General features: G+C 52.3%; 2 protein-coding genes across 4 annotated transcripts in view; both read left to right on the forward strand.

The window, feature by feature from the left end:
* The first annotated feature begins 3 nt into the window (after positions 1 to 3).
* Positions 4 to 3331, forward strand: TIMM29 (translocase of inner mitochondrial membrane 29). 2 transcript variants are annotated; one of them, XR_004349311.1, is made up of 3 exons: positions 41 to 163; positions 240 to 1005; positions 3205 to 3331. XR_004349311.1 is itself a non-coding variant. In XM_032627829.1 (2 exons), the coding sequence occupies exons 1-2, from the start codon at positions 70 to 72 to the stop codon at positions 926 to 928; spliced, it is 783 nt and encodes a 260-aa protein (XP_032483720.1). In that variant the 5' UTR covers positions 4 to 69; the 3' UTR covers positions 929 to 1051. The 2 variants fall into 2 exon arrangements, 1 of the variants encoding a protein (XP_032483720.1); XM_032627829.1 differs by lacking the exon at positions 3205 to 3331 and having other exon boundaries at positions 4 to 163; positions 240 to 1051.
* LOC116751649 overlaps positions 1191 to 20237 on the forward strand; it is a 42941-nt gene continuing 23894 nt past the window's right edge. Inside the window, exons 1-5 of one of the 2 annotated variants that reach the window (XR_004349310.1) lie at positions 1191 to 1790; positions 3205 to 3380; positions 3486 to 3783; positions 4136 to 4332; positions 10406 to 10777. Coding sequence is in view for 1 of the 2 variants with exons in the window: in XM_032627828.1 (XP_032483719.1) it covers positions 1719 to 1790; positions 3205 to 3380; positions 3486 to 3645; positions 4136 to 4332; positions 10406 to 10539 (739 nt within the window). In the remaining variant the exon portion in view is untranslated. The remainder of the gene's footprint in view (positions 1791 to 3204; positions 3381 to 3485; positions 3784 to 4135; positions 4333 to 10405; positions 10778 to 20237) is intronic. The other variant, XM_032627828.1, reaches the window with a different exon arrangement.

Here is a 20237-nt window from a genome sequence, read left to right on the forward strand (position 1 = left end):
ACTCCCCGGGCCTTCTGCTTCGCCTACCTGGCGTTTCTCTTCGGAGTGAGGACGCAAAGCCGGAAGACAATGGCGGCGGCCGTTCTGAAGAGATTTTGGCCCCGAAGCCGCGGAGAGACCGGTGACACTGCGGCCGCAAAGCCCGGCGTGTGGGCACGGTTGGGTGAGTAGCGGCGGGAGGCGGCGGGGTGGGCGGCCGCAGCGGCCGCACCGCCCTCATCGCCCTTCTCTCCCCTCAGGCGCCTGGGCCCGCGCGCTGCTCCGGGACTACGCTGAGGCCTGCGGGGACGCGGCGGCGGCGGCGAGGGCCCGACCCGTGCGGGCGGCCGTGTACGTGGGGCTGCTGGGTGGCGCGGCGGCCTGCTGCGCCCTCGCGCCGAGCGAGGCGGCCTTTGAGGAGGCGCTGCTCGACGCGTCGGGGACCCTCTTGCTGCTGGCGCCCGCCACGCGCAACCGCGACTCGGAGGCGTTCGTGCAACGGCTGCTCTGGCTGCGGGGTCGCGGCTGCCTGCGCCACGTGAGCCTGGGTCTCTGCTCGCTGATGTACGAGGCGCCCTTCGACGCCCAGGCCAGCCTCTACCAGGCTCGCTGCCGCTACCTGCAGCCCCGCTGGGTCGACTTCCCGGACCGGATCCTGGATGTGGGCTTCGTGGGCCGCTGGTGGGTGCTGGGGACCCGGATGCGCGACTGCGACATCAACGACGACGAGTTTCTGCACCTGCCGGCACATTTGCGCGTCGTCGGGCCCCACCAGCTGCACTCGGAGGCCAACGAGCGGCTCTTCGACGAGAAGTTCAAGCCCGTGGTGCTCACCGACGATCAGGTGGACCAGGCGCTGTGGGAGGAGCAGGTCTTGCAGAAGGAGAAGAAGGACCAGCTCGCCCTGAGCCAGGCCGACCCGCTGGTGCCGTCGGAAGTCGCGAGATGAAACCCAGACCAGCCTGGGTCCCGATCGGGCTCTGAGCCCCGGCAGACTGTTGGCCCGGGATTGTGCAGTTGGTGCAAGTGAGCCTCAAACGCGGAGTGACGGAAATAAATTATTTGCACTGTTCTCTCCCTGCGTTTTCACAAAATCGGGGGCCTCCCTCTCACCTGTTGATTGTGAGCTAACGCTAATTCAGAGCCTCCTTGGTCTAGGAGTTGGGGAGAGCAGACCGGCATGCCATGTCATGTTTAGCACTGCCAGAGTTAGCAAGGAGCATTAGACCGAAATAAGCCTTTTTTCACTGGGCTTCACAGCCTGAGGTATCACAGTTGTTAGGTAACTCCCAAGCTCTACCAAGAACTTTGAGACTGACCTGGGATAGGTGAAGTGCCCTCTCCACACCTCAGATTCTTTTTCTGTAAACAGGAGCACAGTCTGCTCGGGGTGTTAGCAAAATCAGAGACCACCACAACGCACTTGGTACCTAGCAGGCCCTCGCGGTGTGCAGTGGGGCTGAGTGGGGAGGATTGCAGCTCTGACTCCACGTCCTTCCTGCCTACCCCTGGGAAGGGAGCACAGCTCCCCAGCTTCACCTGCAGCCCCGCAGGGCCGCCCCGGGAAGTGCTCAGTAAACGGAGGACCACAGAGCCGGGAGCCTGGGTTCGCTTCTCTCTCAGAACAAAAGGACGCTTGGCTATAACAGGAACGTTTTGCAGTTCTCTCTTTCTCTTTTCATTCTTAAGTAGCTTGAATCACTTCAGCTTTCCAGGCCAGTCCAGGAGTTGGCCTCTAGATGTCCTCAGGGGCTGCAGGAGCCGGGCCGGGCGAGGTGCCTACTGTCCTCGCCAGGCACACGGGGGCGCAGGTGAGACACGGGCAGAGGTGCTCCGCTCTGCCTCACCAGGCCAGCCCCTCTGGCTGTGTGTCCCTGGCCCTGTCTTCCGGGACCCCACAAGTGTGCTGGGTGCCCCCGAGAGGAGGCCCGCCCGTGACCATGGGGCAAGGCAGGTCTCCCACCCGCCAGAGCCCCATGGGCCCCTGCGAAGAGCTCGGGCCCTGCATGGCCATCACACACACCAGGTGAACCTGGAGTTTAGAAAGTCACTGCCCACTGACCCTGCAAGGGACCCCCTTCTTTAAGCATCACAAGATGGGGACACCCCAGCTAGGAGCGTTGGCCCCAGGCCCTTTTCCTTTCTTACCTGTCCCCTGTCCCCACACCTCCTTTGAGTCTTTTCCTGTGATCACCTTCTGCTTCCTGGAGCTCTGGCCCCCGCCTGCCCACCTCCTCACCTGCCTTATGTTTTCCAAACTTCTTCTGGCATTGGGGCCTCGTGGGTTTCCCTTTATTTCCCCTTTATGTAGATCTTTTCCGTGGAGCAGAGCCCCATCCTGCCAGGGCAGGGATTCTTTCTGTCTGCCTGTCACCCTCTGCCTGGAGCAGCACCTGGTGTGCAGCAGGCACTCGGTGAATACTTGTCAGATGCACCAGCATGCCAGGTGGGGGGTGGCTGGAGCTGCTTGTCAGCTGCCACTTGCCAGTCCCGGCACACTGCTGTGCCCTCCACTGTGGCAAGGCCTGTTCTCGTGGGGACACTGGTACCCTCAGCCCGCGGCACCTCCAGTTCAGGCCTTTTGCCTACCCAGCAGCTTCTAATTCAGGTGCTTGCTTGGGAGATGCTCTCAGCTGTCTGCCCTGTGTTTGAGGGGGCCGGCTCCCTGCTTCTCTCACACAGTCATTAAGTGCAGCTGGAGGTAGGACCGACCCCCCCGCCCCCACCTCTGGGCTGGAGGTGCCACAGATGAGCGTCTGGGCCACCCTTCTGGCTGGGGCCCCTGCTACCTGTCTGGGCACAGAGGGCAGGCCAGGCCTGGGCATGCTGGCGCAGGGAACTCAGTGGGTGTGCCCTGCGTAGTCTGGCCGTGGTGTGTGAGGCTTCCTTGGCGGACGGGACAGGAGACCACTGCAGTGCCTTGTGCTGCGGTCCCTCGAGGACTGATGACGGAGTATGAGCTCACGGTGGTGGGTGCCAGAGGCGTGGGGAAGAGTGCCCTGACCATCCAGCTCATCCAGAACCACTCTGTGGATGAGTACTTTCCCACCATAGAGGTGAGCCAGCCCGGCTCCCGTCCCCAGCCCAGCTCCTGACACGGGCTTGTCTCCCACCCACACTGCAGGAGGGGTCTCCTTGTCATTGGTCCTCTCATTGGGCATGAGAGGAGCGAGGGAGGGTCCCATCCCTAGAGGGCCGGCTGTCTCTAAGCAGTGTCCTCCCCAGGACTCCCACCGGAAGCAAGTGGTCCACCTGCTGGGCATGCTGGACACGGTGGGCCGGGAGGAGTACAGCGCCGTGCGGGCCCAGTACACGTGCACCTGGGAGGGCTTCATCTGTTTGCCGTCAACGACGCCAAGTCCTTCAAGGGCCAGATCCTTTGAGGACATCCGCCAGAACAGGTGAGCTGCCTGGCAACCCTTGGGGGCCTCCCGTCCGCTCTCTGCGTGTCCCGGGTGCAGCCGAGCCCACAGCCCACCGGCCAACTCACACCTTCCCCCTTGCAGGGAGCAGATTGAGTGGTTGAAGGAATCGGACGACATGCCCAGGGTGCTGTTGGGGAACAAGTGTGACCTGGCCACGTGTACCGTGGAGTGTTGGCAGGCCCAGGACCTGGCCCGCAGCTATGGCATCCCCTACATGGAGACTTCGGCCAGGAAGTGCCAGGTAAGCCGGAGCTACCCCCCGCCCCGCCCAGGGGCAGCTCTCACTGCCCCTTCTCCCTCGACGCAGGGCAGCCGCTCTGGCTCTGGCTCCAGCTCCAGGACCCTCTGGGACCCCTGTTGCCCAGCAGCCCCTCACGCTGTAAGTCTCCCTGGACGTCAGGACAGCGAGGGAGGCCAGTGTCCGGGTCTGGGCCAACACAGCTCCCAGGGGATGTGGAGGTCCCCAGAGAGAGCTGCCCTGACCAGGCTGGAGCGGTGACCCTGGGGCCCCAACCCCTGTACCCCCAGAGCAGCAAGGAGGTCCCAATCGGCCCAACCCCCCAGGAGGCCATGGGGGAGTTACTGAGGACAAGCCTCCCAACAGGGTGGCCCTGGGGATCAAGACGGGCAGGGCCCAGCTCCACGTTTGCAGGGCGGGGTGAGGAAGGGGCTGGGGTTCCACTTGAGGCCAAGGCAGTGGTCTCCCCAACGAGCTGGCCCCCTCTTGCCAGGGCGTGGAGGATGCCTTCTACAAGCTGGAGCACAAGAGCCGGCAGCACAAGGCGAGCAAGCTAGGCCCGCCCGCCCCATGGGCGTGGCCTGGGCTGCCTGAGCTGCAGGGCCTGCTCTCCCGACTGAGGCACAGGCGACAGGCGTGGAAGAGGCACCAGCAGGGAGGATGCAGGGAAGGACGCTCTGGCCCGCCCAGGTAGGTGACGGAGGGACCATGGGTCTGCGGGGACACCTTGCACAGACTGTCGTGAACTGATGCCGCTGGCCCCCCGGCTATCACTCTCCTCAGCCCCATACTGGCTCACTGGGCACGTGCTGAGTCACTGTAGAGTACCTGATGGGCTTGACCCTGGTGTTCGGCTGAGTCCAGGAGGCCGTTGTGCATGTGGCCCCCCAGGAGGCATGTGGGAGCCTCAGCTTGGTCCTGCTGGTGGCCCCTCTGTCTCTGGGGGCCCTGGGTGCGTCCTGCAGAGACCCCCTGGGTGCTGCAAGAATGGGCCAGTCTAGCACGTAACACAGGAAACTATTCACCTTCAACCAGCAAAGGGGGAAACTAAGACAAAGGGTGTCCCTTCCTCTGGGAGGGAGGCTTTCATAGGGAAGGGCTCTGGGGGCGGGGAGCTCATTTGGACTCCGGCTGGGGTCGTATCTCCTGAGTTTTGGGGACCCTGAAAGGCAGTAACTGACTTTGGCAAAGGCAAGGGTGCAGCCTGTTGGGTCCAGCCCGCCCAGAGTGCCCTCTGCTCTGCCTCGTGGGGCCCAGATGGCTGCGTGGGCTCTGCCATCGGGCCAGCCCTGCCTCCTTAGGTGTATGGGGGTGCGGTCGGCCCACCTGCCCCTGCCACCCCCTCGGTGGAGGTGGCCTGTTGCTCCCAGAGCCACCTCAGGTCACCGAAGTGTCCTTGTGGGGCATGTCTAGGCCCCAGCTGGTCATGTGCGGCTCTGAGAGGGCCCGCCTGGCCTTGGGCCAGAATTCTGGACTGGCCCGGGTGGCCCCTTTAGGTACCATTCTGGCTGGCGGGGTGCTTATGGCGCGCCTGCCCTCCCGGGGCCCAAATGCAGGCCAGGCCAAGCCCTTCAGGGTCAGGGCCTTGTGCCGTGCAAGGGGGGCACCGTACCGCGGGAAGGCCAGCGTGAAGCAGCGGGGCGCGTCGCTGGCTTCCCGGGGCCTCGGGGTCACTGTGCTCACAGTCACCTTGTCTTCTGGAGGCCCCTGTGTGTCCAGCTGTTCTGGGGACACAGACGTCAGGGGGTTGTAGGCACGTGCGCGGCCTTGGGGCAGCTCTTGGGGCGCCGCCCTGGCTCCGCTGTGGCCGTGCTGGTCACTGCCCTGGGAGGGGCGCTGGCTGCAGGTGCCACAGGGCAGGAGGAGCGTCCTGGGCCTGGCGGCACTGTCTTCAGCAGGGGGCCTCAGTGGGGTTGCAGGGCCAGGCCTGTCGTACGGCCCTGGGGGTGGTCCGGCCAGGCGCTGCAGGGGAAGGGACCCAGCCTTCTGGCTGAAAGCTGATGTCCGCGGGCCACTTGCCTGTGGCCTCATGGTTCACTGGGAGGTTTGGGAGGGAATTCCATCGCCGTGGCAACAGCCAATCCTGAGGGCTGTCCTGGGCTGTGGACCGGCAGGCCAGACATGGAGCTGATGTTCCTTGAGGGAATGTTCTGGAAAGAGCAGATGGGGTGGGGGCTACCTCCCTTGGGGCCCCACAGGAGTCTGGGTTACTGGAAACGTTCATCCCTGCTAAGATTTTGATTAATAATGTGGCATCTTCAGGATCAAAACTCAAGTTTCATGACAACAGCAATGCTTGTTAGGCCTCGAGCTAATTGTTAAAAAACCTTTCTGCTGCGGTGAGCAACTGGCAGCCCCGTCAAGTGCAGGTCTCATCAACCCAGGAATTAGGTGCTGTTTCTGTCCTGAAACGTGGAGTCTGCACCCCAGCCTTTCTACTCAGTCTAAGATTGGGGAGCCCCCTACATCATCTTTGTGACCCTGTGCGCCTGCATCCTTACCATCGCGTAGAACCCCCTGGAAGGGGCAGGGCCTGGGCGCAGGGCTACTCACGGTGTCATACACGGAGTAGGCTGCCAGCACGTGGAATGGGCTTGCTGCCTGGGGAAGGGCACACAGGGGTGCTTGTTTCATGCTAATGCTCTTGGTTTCATATTGTCTGACAAACCCTCATGACAAAACAGGTGTGTTTAAGAAATAAGGCAAAAAAGCAGTGAACTCTTCAGGACACCTCAGTGTGAAACATTTTTCATGGGTAAAGTGTACATGTAAGGAAACGCATAGATCCCAGGTGTACCATGTGATGAGCTTTGATTTTCTTTATTTTTTCAGTTTGCACACAGAACAGCTCAGTCTCTGGGATGCACGGCCCGTGGGTTTTCACACAAGGGTGGGGCCGCCGCATCCGCGCTCCAGCATCAGCCCCCAGCCTCGCAGCCCCGGCAGCCACTGCTCCTTATCCTCCCGGGGTTGCGCCTTTTCCAGAACGTCCTGTGAATGGAGTCATACGTGGGTCTGGATTCTTTCACTTAGCAAAACAAGTCTAAGACTCACCCGTGCTTTGAGTGAATCAATAGCTGGTTCCCTTGTGTCCCTGAATCGTAGTCCGTTTCATGGAATCCCGCGGTCTTTCCGTTCCCTCTTTGAAGATCATCTTGGTTGCTTCCAGTTGTTAACGGTCATGAGCAGAGCAGTGAAGGTTGCATGCAGGCTTTACGTGGATGTATGTTTTCAAGTCCTTTGGGTAAATCCGAAGGAGCATGATTGCTGAGCACATGGTGAGCACATGTGTGCGGTTTTGTAAGAAACGGTCAAGCTGTCTCCCACGGTGGCTGCGCCATATGCATCCCCACCGGTGCTGGATGGGAGTTCCTTTTGCTCCACGTCCTCGCCAGCACTTTGCTTCTTATTCTGCACGAGTCTTTCATTAGGTATACGATTAGCAAATCTTTTCTCCTAGTCTGTAGCTTTTTCATTCTCTTAACTGTGTCTTTTGCAGAATGACAGTTTTACATTTAGATACGGTTGTACTTGTCGCTGCTTTTCATCATGCTTTTATTAAAGTTCCTTACTCATGGAACTCATGAGTTTCTGATGTTTTTCTGATCTGGCAAATGCACAAGGGCCAATGGAGGGCTCCAAGCTCATGCTCTTCCCACCTGTAGAGGATGCTGTCTGTCACCTCCATGCTCTTAGCTTTAACAGTGTGTTCATGGTACCTGATGACTCCCAACCAGAACCCTCTGAGATCCCTCGACCTTCCCTCATAGCTGTGACCTCGCTGCTGAGGTGAGACGGACACGGTGACATTGATTTGGTGCCAATGTGCACATCTCTTAGGAGCGAGGTGAACAAGCATATTTTATCATTCCTTCCTTTTTTTTGTGAAGTCTCCCTTATCATTTCTCATATTTTTGCCTTGTAAGAAATTGATTTGTAGAAAGTCCTCACCCATTAAGGGCATTAGAACTGTAAATATTTCCCCCAGTTTCATAGTTTCTTTGAGTTTGATTAGGGATTTTCCCCCATGCAGATACTTGATTTTCATGTGGTTGAATCAGCCAGTTTTTAAAGTGGAATCCAGGATTTTGTCTGACTTGGAAAGGCTTTTGGTAATTACGGTAGCATTAGTGTAACCTTTATCTGTGTCTTGTAGCTGGCGTGCCTAGTCCCTCTTCCACGCGTTTACAGGGTTTTCCCAGCAGTTCTCGCTTAGTTGCTCTGCATGTGAACTTTCGAATCAGCTCCTCTAAGTCCCGAAACAGCTGGCACGACATCTTCTCGGGGCTCCTCCATGTCACCGACTCAGGTCGCGCACGTCCTCAGGGCACGGCACCCCGTGTGGTCTCTGACTCCCCCCCCACACCCGGTCGTGGTGAGGGGTCGGCAGGCTGGGCACGTGGTCAAGTTGCTGCAAGGAGGGCCCTCGGGGGTCTGTAACTTCTCAGAACTAAGACCCCACTAAAGCAGAGCAACGTGAATAAGGCCCTGCGTGGGCACCACACCAGCCTCCCTGTGCTGTCGGCCTGGTTCCACCATGTCACCTGGTGCAGGTGTCCCCCTCCAGCTCTGGCTCCCGAGGAGGCCTGTGCGTGCCTGGGGTGGGGTGGGGGGTGTCCCACTCCTCCTCTGCACCCAGAGGAGCTGGAGCAGATGGGTGCTCCCCAGATTTGCCCCCCAACTCCGTCTAGGAGTGGCTGGGGGTACAGACTGAGGGGCGGGGGCACGGGCTCCAGGACTGTCCAGAAGGGCAGGAATCAGCAGACTTTCCCATCCATCACCCCTGCCTTCCGTCCTCATGACAGGAAGGGCCGGAGCCCAAGCCAACGGGACTGGGTGGACCCTCCGTGCCAGGCGCCCCTGACCAGTCCCAGCGGTCGAGGTGGCTGGGGACCGGGGACATGAACTCACCACTCGCTGTCAGCTTCTGCCCCGCAGTCAGGGTGTCAGGTGGGGCCCCATAGGACAGGAAACAGGACAGAATTGGAAATGACTGTGGCCTCAGCCGGTTCTGTGCCCACGGCCCTCCCCCTGTGCAGCCCCCGACCCACAGGGACGGGACAGGCAGCGACAGCCCAGGCCTTCACTCCCCAGGGGCAGGGATGAGGGGCGGCACCCCCAGGGCCCGGACCCTGCTCAGCTGGCCCTCTCCTGCCCCCTGCTCCCGCCCGCCCTTGAACCCTGGCCCCAGCACAGCAGCCACCCTGGCCTGGAGACCCCACGGGCCACGGACCCCGTCCATCCTGTCCTACCTCTGGGCGTCTAAGGCTCCTCCCTGGAGGGAAGGAGAAATAAAACTCCCTGTTTGCATAGGACATGGTTGACTTTAGAAAATTACAGGATATTGACAAAAACACGTGTAGAAAGACAGAGAGGGCTCAGCAAACCCATATATGTGTCAACAGGTGCCTCCCTGCTGACAAGGATCAATGGCGTGGAAACCAAAGACACTGTACCGGCTACAGTCACGCCCCGGAAAATAAGATATTGATATATACATATAACCGAATCACTTTGATGTATACCTGAAACATTGTAAATCAACTATACTTCAATTTTTAAATAAGAGCAAAAAAAAAAAAAAAATCTAAAAGCCAGCAAAACCCAATTCTCTGTGGTGATATACACGGAGTCAGGGCATACTAAACACTGGTGTGATTCATGACAGACAACCACTGTCTCTGGCCTTTGGGGAGGGGCGGGCTGGAGACTTGAACTCTCTTGGAAAAGCTTGGGGGGTGGGTATGTGGATGTCTGTTGTGTGAGTCTTCATGGTTTTGCATCTCTTAAATTTTGCATAGTGAAATGTGGAACATCAGACGAAACTGGGAGTGGGTCAAGGGAACAGCAGCCGAGTAGCTGGCTGGTCTTTCATTTTTCACCGGATGAGGTCACCTGCTGCCTGCTCAGTACTGCCCAGGCATAGGGTCTCTGGGAAATCACAGTTTGGAATTAAAGATGAGCGTGAAACTACCTCTATTCCCTTTTCCAAAACGTTCAGCAGAAATTTGGGTCCAGGCACCAAAGCTCTATTACTTGGGGGAAGAGTTTGCAGAGACGTACCGACTGTACGGGAGCTCTCTTGTAAGCACGGTCTGAAAGAAGACAGCCCACAGACTCCAGTCTTTCAGGGGTGCTTAGCAAATTAAGGAGTGAAAGCTGGGTTTTTGGAAGTAGGTTTTAAGGATTGTATTTCTTGGAGTAGTCCCATAAAGTGTATATTTGTTGCAGTGTGGCAGTGTCTAAAAATTGAAATCAGTGTAAATGTCCAGGAGGAAACAGTAGTTAACCCCAGGTCCATCCTTCTTAGGAAATAGCACAGTCATCAACAAGAGGGCGAGAATTATATGCACGACATGGAAGGATGGCCAGGTTATGTCATGAACTAACAAAAGCAAGTTTGGAAGAGTTTAAATTCCCCAAAGTAGAATTGCTGGGTTAAAAGATGTGTGCATTCACACTTGTTTTGGTGGCTACAATTTAAAAAAAACTCGAAAATAACAAGTGTTGACAAGGGTGTGGAGAAAATGCAACCCAACAAAATGCACTGTTGGTGGGAATGTAAAATGATGCAGCTGCTGTTTTTGGTGATTCCTCAGAAAGCTAAGTGTAGAATTACTGTATGAGCCAGCAATTCCACTCCTAGGTGTGTATCCAAAAGAACTGATAGCAGGGAATCCAACAGATATTCATCCAACCATGTCCATTGCAGCACCAGTCACAATAGCCAAAAGGTAAAAACAACCCTTGTGTCCATCCTCAGATGTACGTGGTCCATCCATACAATGGAATACCATTCAGTCTTAAAAAGGAAGGACATTCTGACACCTGCTACACCATGGATGAAACCTGAAGATATGCTGAGTGAAAGAAACTGGTCACAAAAGGAAAAATACGGTATGATAGCATTTAGATGAGGTCCCTAGCGTAATCAGAGTCATAGAGACAGAATGTAGATTAGAGGTTTCCAGGGGAGGGGGGAGGGGGATGAGGAGTTAGTGTTTAATGGGGACAGAGTTGCCCTTTTGCAAGGTGAAAAGGGACCCGAGGATGAATGGTGGTGATGGTTGGACAACAATGTGCATGTACTTAGTGCCACTGAACTGGCAGCTTAAAAATGGTGAAGATGTTAAGTGTATTTTATCACACACACACAAGCTACTTAGAGGAAAAAAGGAAATCATACAGTTATTTGAGGAAACCATGGGATTGTCGCTTTCTAAGCTTTTCTTAGGAAAAGCCTTCCTAAGTATGGCTCTAAAGCCAGAAGATGAAACTCTGATAAATCCATAAAATAAACTTCTTTGTGGCGAAAGTCAAAAACTTACTAGGAAAAAATACTCACATCCCAGATCCCACAGGTTCAGGGCTCAGTCCCACGAGGTTGTCCCCACTTCAGATGGCAACTGCAAGTCCCAGGCTGCCCCTGGTACTTCTGACTCAGTGGCTGAAGAAGGGGTTTCGGGCTTCCCTGGTGGCACAGTGGTTGGGAGTCTGCCTGCCAATGCAGGGGACACGGGTTCGTGCCCCGGTCTGGGAAGATCCCACATGCCACGGAGCGGCTGGGCCCGTGAGCTGTGACCGCTGAGCCTACGCGTCCAGAGCCTGTGCTTCGCAACGGGAGAGGCCACAACAGTGAGAGGCCCGCGTACCGCAAAAAAAAAAAAAAAAAAAAAAAAAAAAAAAGAAGGGGTTTCCACGACCTCTCCTCAGGTTTGATAATTTGCTAAAACAGTTCACAGAACTCAGGGAAACACTTACTCATGCCTACGAGTTTATTATATAATAAAGGATACAGATGAACAGCCAGATGAAGACATACATAGGGTGAGATCCGGAAGGGTCCCGAGCACAGGAGCTTCTGTCCCCATGAAGTTGGGGTGCACCACCCTCCTGGCGCGTGGACGTGTTCACCAACCCAGAAGCTCCCTGAACTCCAAACCTTTGGGATTTTTATGGCGCTTCATCACGTAGGCAAGATGGATCATTAGCTCAATCTCCAGCCTCTCTCCCCTTCCTAGAGGATGGGGGTGGGGCTGAAGTTCCAAGCTTCTCACCATGGCTTGATCCTACTGGCGCCTAGCCTCCATCCTGAAACTATCCAGGGCCTCACCCAGAGTCGCCTCATTAGAACAAAAGGGACTCCTGTCACCCAGGAAATGACAACAGGTTCAGGAGCCAGAGCCAGGATCCAGAGCCAGAGACCAATATATTTTCTGTTATTTCACGTATGCCAACACCATTTATTGAACCCTCTGTCCTTTCTCCACAGTTTTGAGATGCGGTCTTTTTTTTTGGCCACACTGTGCAGCATGCAGGTCCCCCAACCGGGGATCAAACCCACCCCCTCAGCAGTGAAAGTGCAGAGTCCTAAGCACTGGACCAGCAGGGAATTCCTGATACCGTCTTTTTAAAAGAAAATTTATTTTATTGAAGTATAGTTGATTTACAATTGAGATGCCATCTTGATGATCTATTAAATACCTGTGAGTTTTACATTACAATTTACTTAATCTGTTATTGGCTAATTCTTTCTAGAGAAAGCTATAATGAATATTCTTGTACATATATCTTTGATTCCCGCCCCCCCCCGCCCCCCGTCCACCTAGAATTGCTAGTTTAAATGGGTGACTTTGGAAATTGATTTAAACAAAAAAATCTAGCAGAGTCTTCAGTTCTGTTTGCTTTCAATTCCAAATGGGAAAAGGGAAACATCGAGAATCATCTTAAGGTTTAGCAAAGAAATCTCAGGAGTATTTAAACACTTCTGAAGCTACCCGATGGTTTTAATATGACCAGGACAACAACTTAAAAAGATAAATAGTCTGAATTAAATTTTTTTGTTAAGTGATTAAAGATATTTTCATGGGACATAGAAATAATCTTTGTGGTATGGGTGTCTTACAGGCCTCCCTTTGTAAGATACATTTGCAAATTCATATTTCCGATGCAGCCTTCTTGTCTACAGCTGTGAAAAAAAGGGATAGTGAGAGAGACAATTGTCTCCTTATCTTGCTAGGAGTTCTGTTACTAGCAGTTTGGAGATGGTATTTTAAGGCCAAAACATGAAATTCCTTTATTTAGCATGAAGCGAGTGAAAGCGTGTAGGCTTAAGAAGCTCAGAAATTTAAAACAGGAAGGGAATTCCCTGGCGGCCCAGTGGTTCGGACTCCGTGCTCTCACTGCCAAGGGCCCGGGTTCTATCCCTGATGGGGGAACTAAGATCCCACAAGTTGCATGGCACAGCCAAAAAAAAAAAAAAAACAAAATTAAACAGGGAAAAAAGATAGATGGGGTTGTAAATGACACATGACTTGAGGGACTTATGTCCTATGGCTCTGCATGCTTTTAAGTCATTTGATGCATTATTGCCAAATTTCAAGGACTTCTTGTCTGAAGGCAAAGTGGTAACAGCCCTCTCCCCTCGGGAAGGCTTCACCTACAAGGTGTTTAAGACTCAGGAGGGGTGAGAGCGAAGATTCTGGCCAGAACTAGAGAGCCACAGGGATGGCAGAATGAGGGGCTTGGCACTAGAGTCAGCCTTGGGTATCCACGGGTTCCACATGCTGGGATCCAACTGATCTCAGGTGGCCTCAGCCTGCAGAGGCTTGAAGCAGGATTTCGGTTCCAGGCCAGAGATTGAAGTCAGGCCACAGCAGTGACAACGCTGAATCCTAGCCACTAGACCAGTGGCCGGTGGCAAGGCCCTGGCCCGTCAGCTGTGTAGAAATGAATTTCCACATAGAGACGGAAAGTAGTGAAGCAAGTAAAGTGTTTATTAGGAGGAAAAAGGGTATGTGTGGATAGACACAGGGCGGTCTCAGAAAAAGTCGCGCCCTAGTGGTAGTTTGTATCACTCATATGGGGCATTTCTTCTGGGTCTCCTTTGGCCAGTCATCTTGCTTTGCCTGGTTCTGAGTCCAAATTTGGTTTATCTCAGGGTCCTCCCATGTGTGGGCGCACATCTCTTAGGCAAGATGGTTTCTGGCTAACTGGCCTATGGGTAGGTTGACATCACCTTCTATATCGGTGGCACTCCCTCCCTTTTTGACCTTCAAGGAGCGTTTCTGTGCGTGTGTAGTCAGGAAGGTATTCTTGACCTTGAGAATGAGAAATATGTGGTCTCTTATCTGGGCAGGGCTTAGCTTCTCCTCCCTCCTGCTATTTTGGAGTGTCTGTCCACAGGGGACAAACTCCACCTGCCCAGCCTGGGACCCATCTATCTCCTGCCTTGCAACCAACCATGGATGGAAAATACTCAGGAGAAAAAAAATTCCAGAAAGTTCCAAAAAGCAAAACTTGAATTTATAACTATTTACATATCATTTACATTGCATTTAAAACTATTTACATAGCACTTCTACTGTATTAGCTGTTGTAAGTAATCTAGAGATGATTTAAAGTATATGGGAGAGGGCTTCCTTGGTGGCGCAGTGGTTAAGAATCCGCCTGCCAGTGCAGGGGACACGGGTTCAAGCCCTTGTCCGGAAAGATCCCACATGCCCTGGAGCACCTAAGCCCATGCGCCACAACTACTCAGCCTGCACTCTAGAGCCCGTGAGCCACAACTACTGAAGCCTGCATGCCACAACTACTGAAGCCCGCACGCCTAGAGCCCATGCTCCGCAACAAGAGAAGCCACCGCAATGAGAAGCCCATGCACCGCAACAGAGAGTAGCCCCTGCTCGCCGCAACTAGAGAAAGCCTGCACTCAGCAAAAAAGATCCAATGCAGCCAAAAATAAATAAAAATAAAAAAATTTATAATAAAAATAAAAAAGTTTATGGCAGGATGTGTGTAGGTTATATGCAAACACTATGCCATTTTATATCAGGGTCCTGAGCATCTATGGATTCTGGTATCCCCAGGTCGTGGGCAGGGGGTTTGTCCTGGAACCAATCCCCCGGATACCAAGCGGGAACTGTACTGGGTTTTTCTACCCCTCAGGTCCTGAAACATCATGCGGCAATTTAGGGAAATCTTTCCACACTGCGTTAAACACTGGTGTAATCTTTTTTTTTTTTGAATTTTATTTTATTTTTTTATACAGCATTAGTTATCCATTTTATTAGTTATCCATTTTATACATATTAGTGTATACATGTCAATCCCGATCTCCCAATCCTCCCTCCCCCCACCCCACCGCTTTGCCCCTCTGGTGTCCATACGTTTGTTCTCTACATCTGTGTCTCTATTTCTGCCCTGCAAACCCGTTCATCTGTACCATTTTTCTAGGTTCCACATATATGCGTTAGTGTACGATATTTGTTTTTCTCTTTCTGACTTACTTCTCTCTGTATGACAGTCTCTAGATCCATCCACGTCTCCACAAATGACCCAACTGGTGTAATTTTTAATTTTTTTTATTGAAGTGTAGTTGATTTACAATGTTGTGTGAATGTATGCTGTACAGCAAAATGATCCAGTTTATATATATGTCCATTATGGTGTATCACAGGGTATTGAATACAGTTCCCCGTGCTCTACAGTAGGACCTTGTTGTTTATCCATTCTCTATATAATAGTTTGCATCTGCGAATACCAAACTCCCAGTCCATCCCTCCCCCCACCCCCTCCCCCTTGGCAACCACCAGTCTGTTCTCTACGTCTGTGAGTCTGTTTCTGTTTCGGAGATAGGCTCATTTGTGTCATCTTTTAGATTCCACATACAAGTGATGTCATACGGTATTGGTCTTTCTCTTTCTGACTCACTTCACTTAGTGTGACAGTCTCTAGTTCCACCCATCTTGCTGCGAACACTGGTGTAATTTAGACACATACTGACCTTTCAATCCCCCTGCCCCACGACCCAGGCTCATCCGAAGTGAAAAATCCAACACTCCTCTCTGCCGTTCAGCTAAGGATGCCTTGGGTTTCTCTCTCACTAAGTTCTCCAAGATACTGTACTGATTGAATTCTACAAGTCACAGAAGGGAGGCAATGACATGATTCTCCCTTGCATGTATGTATGTATGTATTTTGGCCCCATGCGGCTTATGTGATCTTAGTTCCCCGACCATGGATTGAACCTGCACTCCCTACAGTGGAAGCCCAGGGTCTTAACCACTGGACCACCAGGGAAGTCCCTCTCCCTTGTATTTAAAGTGTGTGAGGGACTTCCCTGGTGGCGCAGTGATTAAGAATCCGCCTGCCGGGACTTCCCTGGCAGTCCAGTGGTTGAGACTCCACGCTTCCACTGCGGGGGGCATGGGTTTGATCCCTGGTCAGGGAACTAAGATCCCCACGTGCCACGCAGCGGGGCCAAAAAAAAAAAAAAAAAGAATCCGCCTGCCAATGCAGGGGACACGGCCTGTTCTGGGAAGATCCCACATGCTTTGGAGCAGCTGAGCCCATGCGTCACAGCTACTGAGCCTATGCACCGCAACTACTGAAGCACATGTACCTAGAGCCCATACTCTGCAACAAGAGAAGCCACCGCAATGAGGAGCCCACACACCGCAACGAAGAGTAGCCCCCACTCGCCACAACTACAGAAAGCTCGCGCACAGCAATGAAGACCCAACGCAGCCAAAAAATAAATAAATCTATTTAAAAAACAAAGCGTGTGAAAAGGAGAGCAGGGGATTGAGCCAGTCACCATCCACCTGTGCCAGGTCAGGCCAGACTGTATCTTAGATCCTGGGGACACCAGCATGATCTAACACTTGCCCTGCAGAGTATCAGGGCGGTCAGACATGGTCACAGAAAGGACAGCACATCTGGGGGAATGGGAACGAAAATCTCAGCTAACGGCGGTCCTTTGCCTGTGGTGGGAGAATGAATTAGGATTTTTTTCCTTGTTGCTTACCAATATCTCCTAAGTATTTTACATTAAATATGTAATTCTATAATTCAAGTTAAATAAATATTAAAGAGCTGGCAGTAGACTAGAGGATGCTTTGGTAACAAGGGAGGGGGCTGGGGACACAGAGGTACAGTGGACAGGATGGAAGGTGGAAGGGGAGGAGAAAGGTCCAGAGCTGAGGGATGAAGCTTCTGCTCCAGCCAGGGCAGTGACAGGGACCAGATTTCCTCTCCCATCTGACACAACTCCCAACTTGGGCAAGATGTATGAAGGAAGGTTTTCAAGACACTGGACATGTCTTGGAGGGACAGTGGCTCCTGAGACCCACGTGACCTCACCAGTGTGCTGCTTGAGAAAGTTCCAGGCTGTGGTGCTGGGGACCACGTGCTTCGGAGCCCGTGCGTCACAGCTACTGAGCCTATGCACCGCTCTCTCCCTGAGCGCCCAGGGAGCTGAGAGTCCAAGCAGACCAGGGCAGGCAGACACCACCCCAGCGCCCCTCGCAGGGAATGCGTGAACATAGGGGAGGTTGTCCCCGCAGTGGCATACCACGTGGCAGTGAAAAGAAACCAACTCCTGATGCAAGCTGCCACCTGTCTGAATAACATGGTGGAGTGAAAGAAGCCGGAAGAAAACGGTACATAGTGGATGATTCCCAGCTATTTAAAAGTCTAGAAAACGCAGCCGGTTTTAGTGACAGAAAGCACAACAGTGGTTGTCTGGAGGGAGAGGGGAGTGTGGGTCACAGATGCTTCATGGGTATATACACACGTCACAATGAATCAAACTGTGCACCTTAAGTATACACAGTTTACTGTATGTCAACTGTACCTCAATAAAGCTGTTTTAAATAAAATTAATAGGCTTCGGTTTTAGGTTTACAGAAAAACTAAGCATACAGTAATGAAAGTCTCCACAGACACCCCGCCAGCCCCCGTTCCCCCACCCAGTAGTTTCCCCTATTATTAACATTTTGCTTTAGTCAGGAACATTTGTTACAATTGATGAACCTACAAACAGATATATATATATATTTTTAATTGAAGTATAGTTGATTTACAATGTTGTGTTAGTTTCTGGTGTACAGCATAGTGATTCAGTTACAAATATATATTCTAATACATTCTTTTTCATATTCTTTTTCATTATGGTTTATCACAGGATATTGAATATAGTTCCCTGTGCTACACAGTAGGACCTTGTTGTTTATCCATTCTTTACATAATAGTTTGCATCTGCTTATCCCAAACTCCCAATCCATCCCTCCGCCATGGCTCGTTTATTTTTATCATTGAATATATGCCATTGTCTGGATGTACCATCGTGTGTGTATCCGCTCACCTATTGAAAGACATCCTCAGAGCTGACTGGGCAGGTTACGGCAGACACCACGGAGCGGCACAGCAGGACGAGTTGTGGCGCGTGGTGACCACCAGAGGGCGCCAGATCCCCCTTCTCTCTCACCAGGACGGCACCAGCAATTTCCCCCCTGTCCTAACCCCACTGTTCCCTGTGCTAGGGTTGATCGGGTCTTTTCCTTGAACTAGGGTTGATCTGGAAACCACTTGTGGGAAAAATTAAGTTGGACTTGTTTCCTTTGGATTAAAAACCAAGGTTTCATGACTAGATGCATGACGGGGGCGGGGAAGGGGTGGTACTTTGTTGAGCATTTATGGGGGCTTGTCCAGAATCTCTCCCCCAAAGAAGTTAACTGAAGAGTCAGCTGGATCTGCCCTCTGTAGAGATGAACTTAGCTGTTGGGGGGCGGGGGGGGGGGGGAGGAAAAGCAGCCCCGAGCCTGATTTCCCATGACTGCAGTGACAGCAACCCCTTGCCCAAGGCTGCTTGCATCCGGTTGGACGAGAAATCAGGGGCCCAGCAGAAGGGGTGATGGCTTGGAATCTTTGGTCCGAGGGACAGCCCCGTTCCTCTATCTATTGATTACATTAAACTGCTGTTGCTGGCTGCAGACAGAGCTGCCTTCCCGGGTGTGTGCAGGGTTCCCCGCGTGGATTCAGGGCAGGTGATGCGTGCCTTGTCTTCACCCTGTGTTCTCAGTTATGGCTCTTTAGGGAAGATAGTGCCTGTTCCAGAAAACAGATCGATTTTTTCAGAATGTATTATTAAGGGCTCAGAATAAGGAATCTTATGCTTACAAATAAGTTTTTAATTAATTCATGATAACTTATTACACACTGAATTGTATTGAGGGACGATTATGCATTTAAAGCCATGTAAGTGTTCCCATGAAAACTTGAGTGAAGCTGGAACTTTTATTATTTATTTATTTATTTATTTATCGGTGTCTCAAGGCATAAGGGATCTTAGTTCCTCGACCAGGGGTGGAACCTGTGCCCCCTGCAATGGAAGCGGGGAGTCCTAACCACTGGACCGCCAGGGAATTCCTGAAGCTGGAACTTTTTTTTTTTTTTTTTGTGGTACGCGGGCCTCTCACTGTTGTGGCTCTCCCGTTGTGGAGCACAGGCTCTGGACGCGCAGGCTCAGCGGACATGGCTCACGGGCCCAGCCGCTCCGCAGTTTGTGGGATCTTCCCGGACCGGGGCACGAACCCGTGTCCCCTGCATCAGCAGGCGGACTCTCAACCACTGCGCCACCAGGGAAGCCCCTGTATAGCTTTTTTGTCCCTCATTTCCTGCATTACAGTTTTCTTCTGTTTAGTTATTTTTTTTTTAAGTGAAACGTTTAAATGCCTCTCCCGTTTCCTTTTGTGTATATTCTACAGCTATTTTCTTTGTGGTTGCCATGGGATTGCATTCAACATCCTAAAGTTATAACACTCTAATTTAGATTTATACCAGCTTAATGTCAATAACACACAAAACTGCTCCTTTACAGCTCCATCCCACTTTTTTCAGTTGTTGCTGTCACAAAATCGTATCTGCATACATAGTGTGACCAAAAACATCAACAAATAATTTTTAAAGTACTTTAGTTTCTTCAATTATATATAAACTGGCTTTTAGACTAGTAATTGATTTATTTTTAAAATGTGTATCAATCTCTTAAATCACATAGAAAGCAAATAATGGAGTTACAAACCATTATTTACAATATTATTACAATAACAATAGCTTTTATAATTGCCCATGTATTTACCTTTATTGGGCTCTTTATGTCTCCATATGGCTTTTTTTTTTTTTTGGCTGTGTTGGGTCTTCGTTGCTGCGCACGGGCTTTCTCTAGTTGCGGCGAGCAGGGCTACTCTTCGTTGTGGTGTGTGGGCTTTCTCATTGTGGTGGCTTCTATTGTTGCGCAGCACTGGCTCTAGGCATGTGGGCTTCAGTAGTTGCAGCATGCAGGCTCAGTAGTTGTGGCTCTCGGGCTCTAGAGCACAGGCTCAGTAGTTGTGGCGCATGGGCTTAGTTGCTCCGCGGCATATGGGATCTTCCCTGACCAGGGATTGAACCCGCGTTCCCTGCATTGGCCGGCGGATTCTTATCCACTGTGCCACCAGGGAAGCCCCAGGGTCCATTCATTTATTTTTAACATCATTATTGGAGTATAATTGCTTTACAATTTTGTGTTAGCTTCTGCTGTATAACAAAGTGAATCAGCTATATGCATACGTATATACACATATCCCTTCCCACTTGCATCTCCCTCCCACCGTCCCTATCCCACCCCTCTAGGTGGTCGCAAAGCACTGAGCTGATCTCCCTCTGCTATGCGGCTGCTTCCCACTAGCTATCTATTTTATGTTTGGTAGTGTATATATGTCCATGCCACTCTCTCACTTCATCCCAGCTTACCCTTCCCCCGTCCCCGTGTC

This window comes from Phocoena sinus, chromosome 3 (genome assembly GCF_008692025.1).
Source record: "Phocoena sinus isolate mPhoSin1 chromosome 3, mPhoSin1.pri, whole genome shotgun sequence".
NCBI lineage: Eukaryota > Metazoa > Chordata > Mammalia > Artiodactyla > Phocoenidae > Phocoena > Phocoena sinus.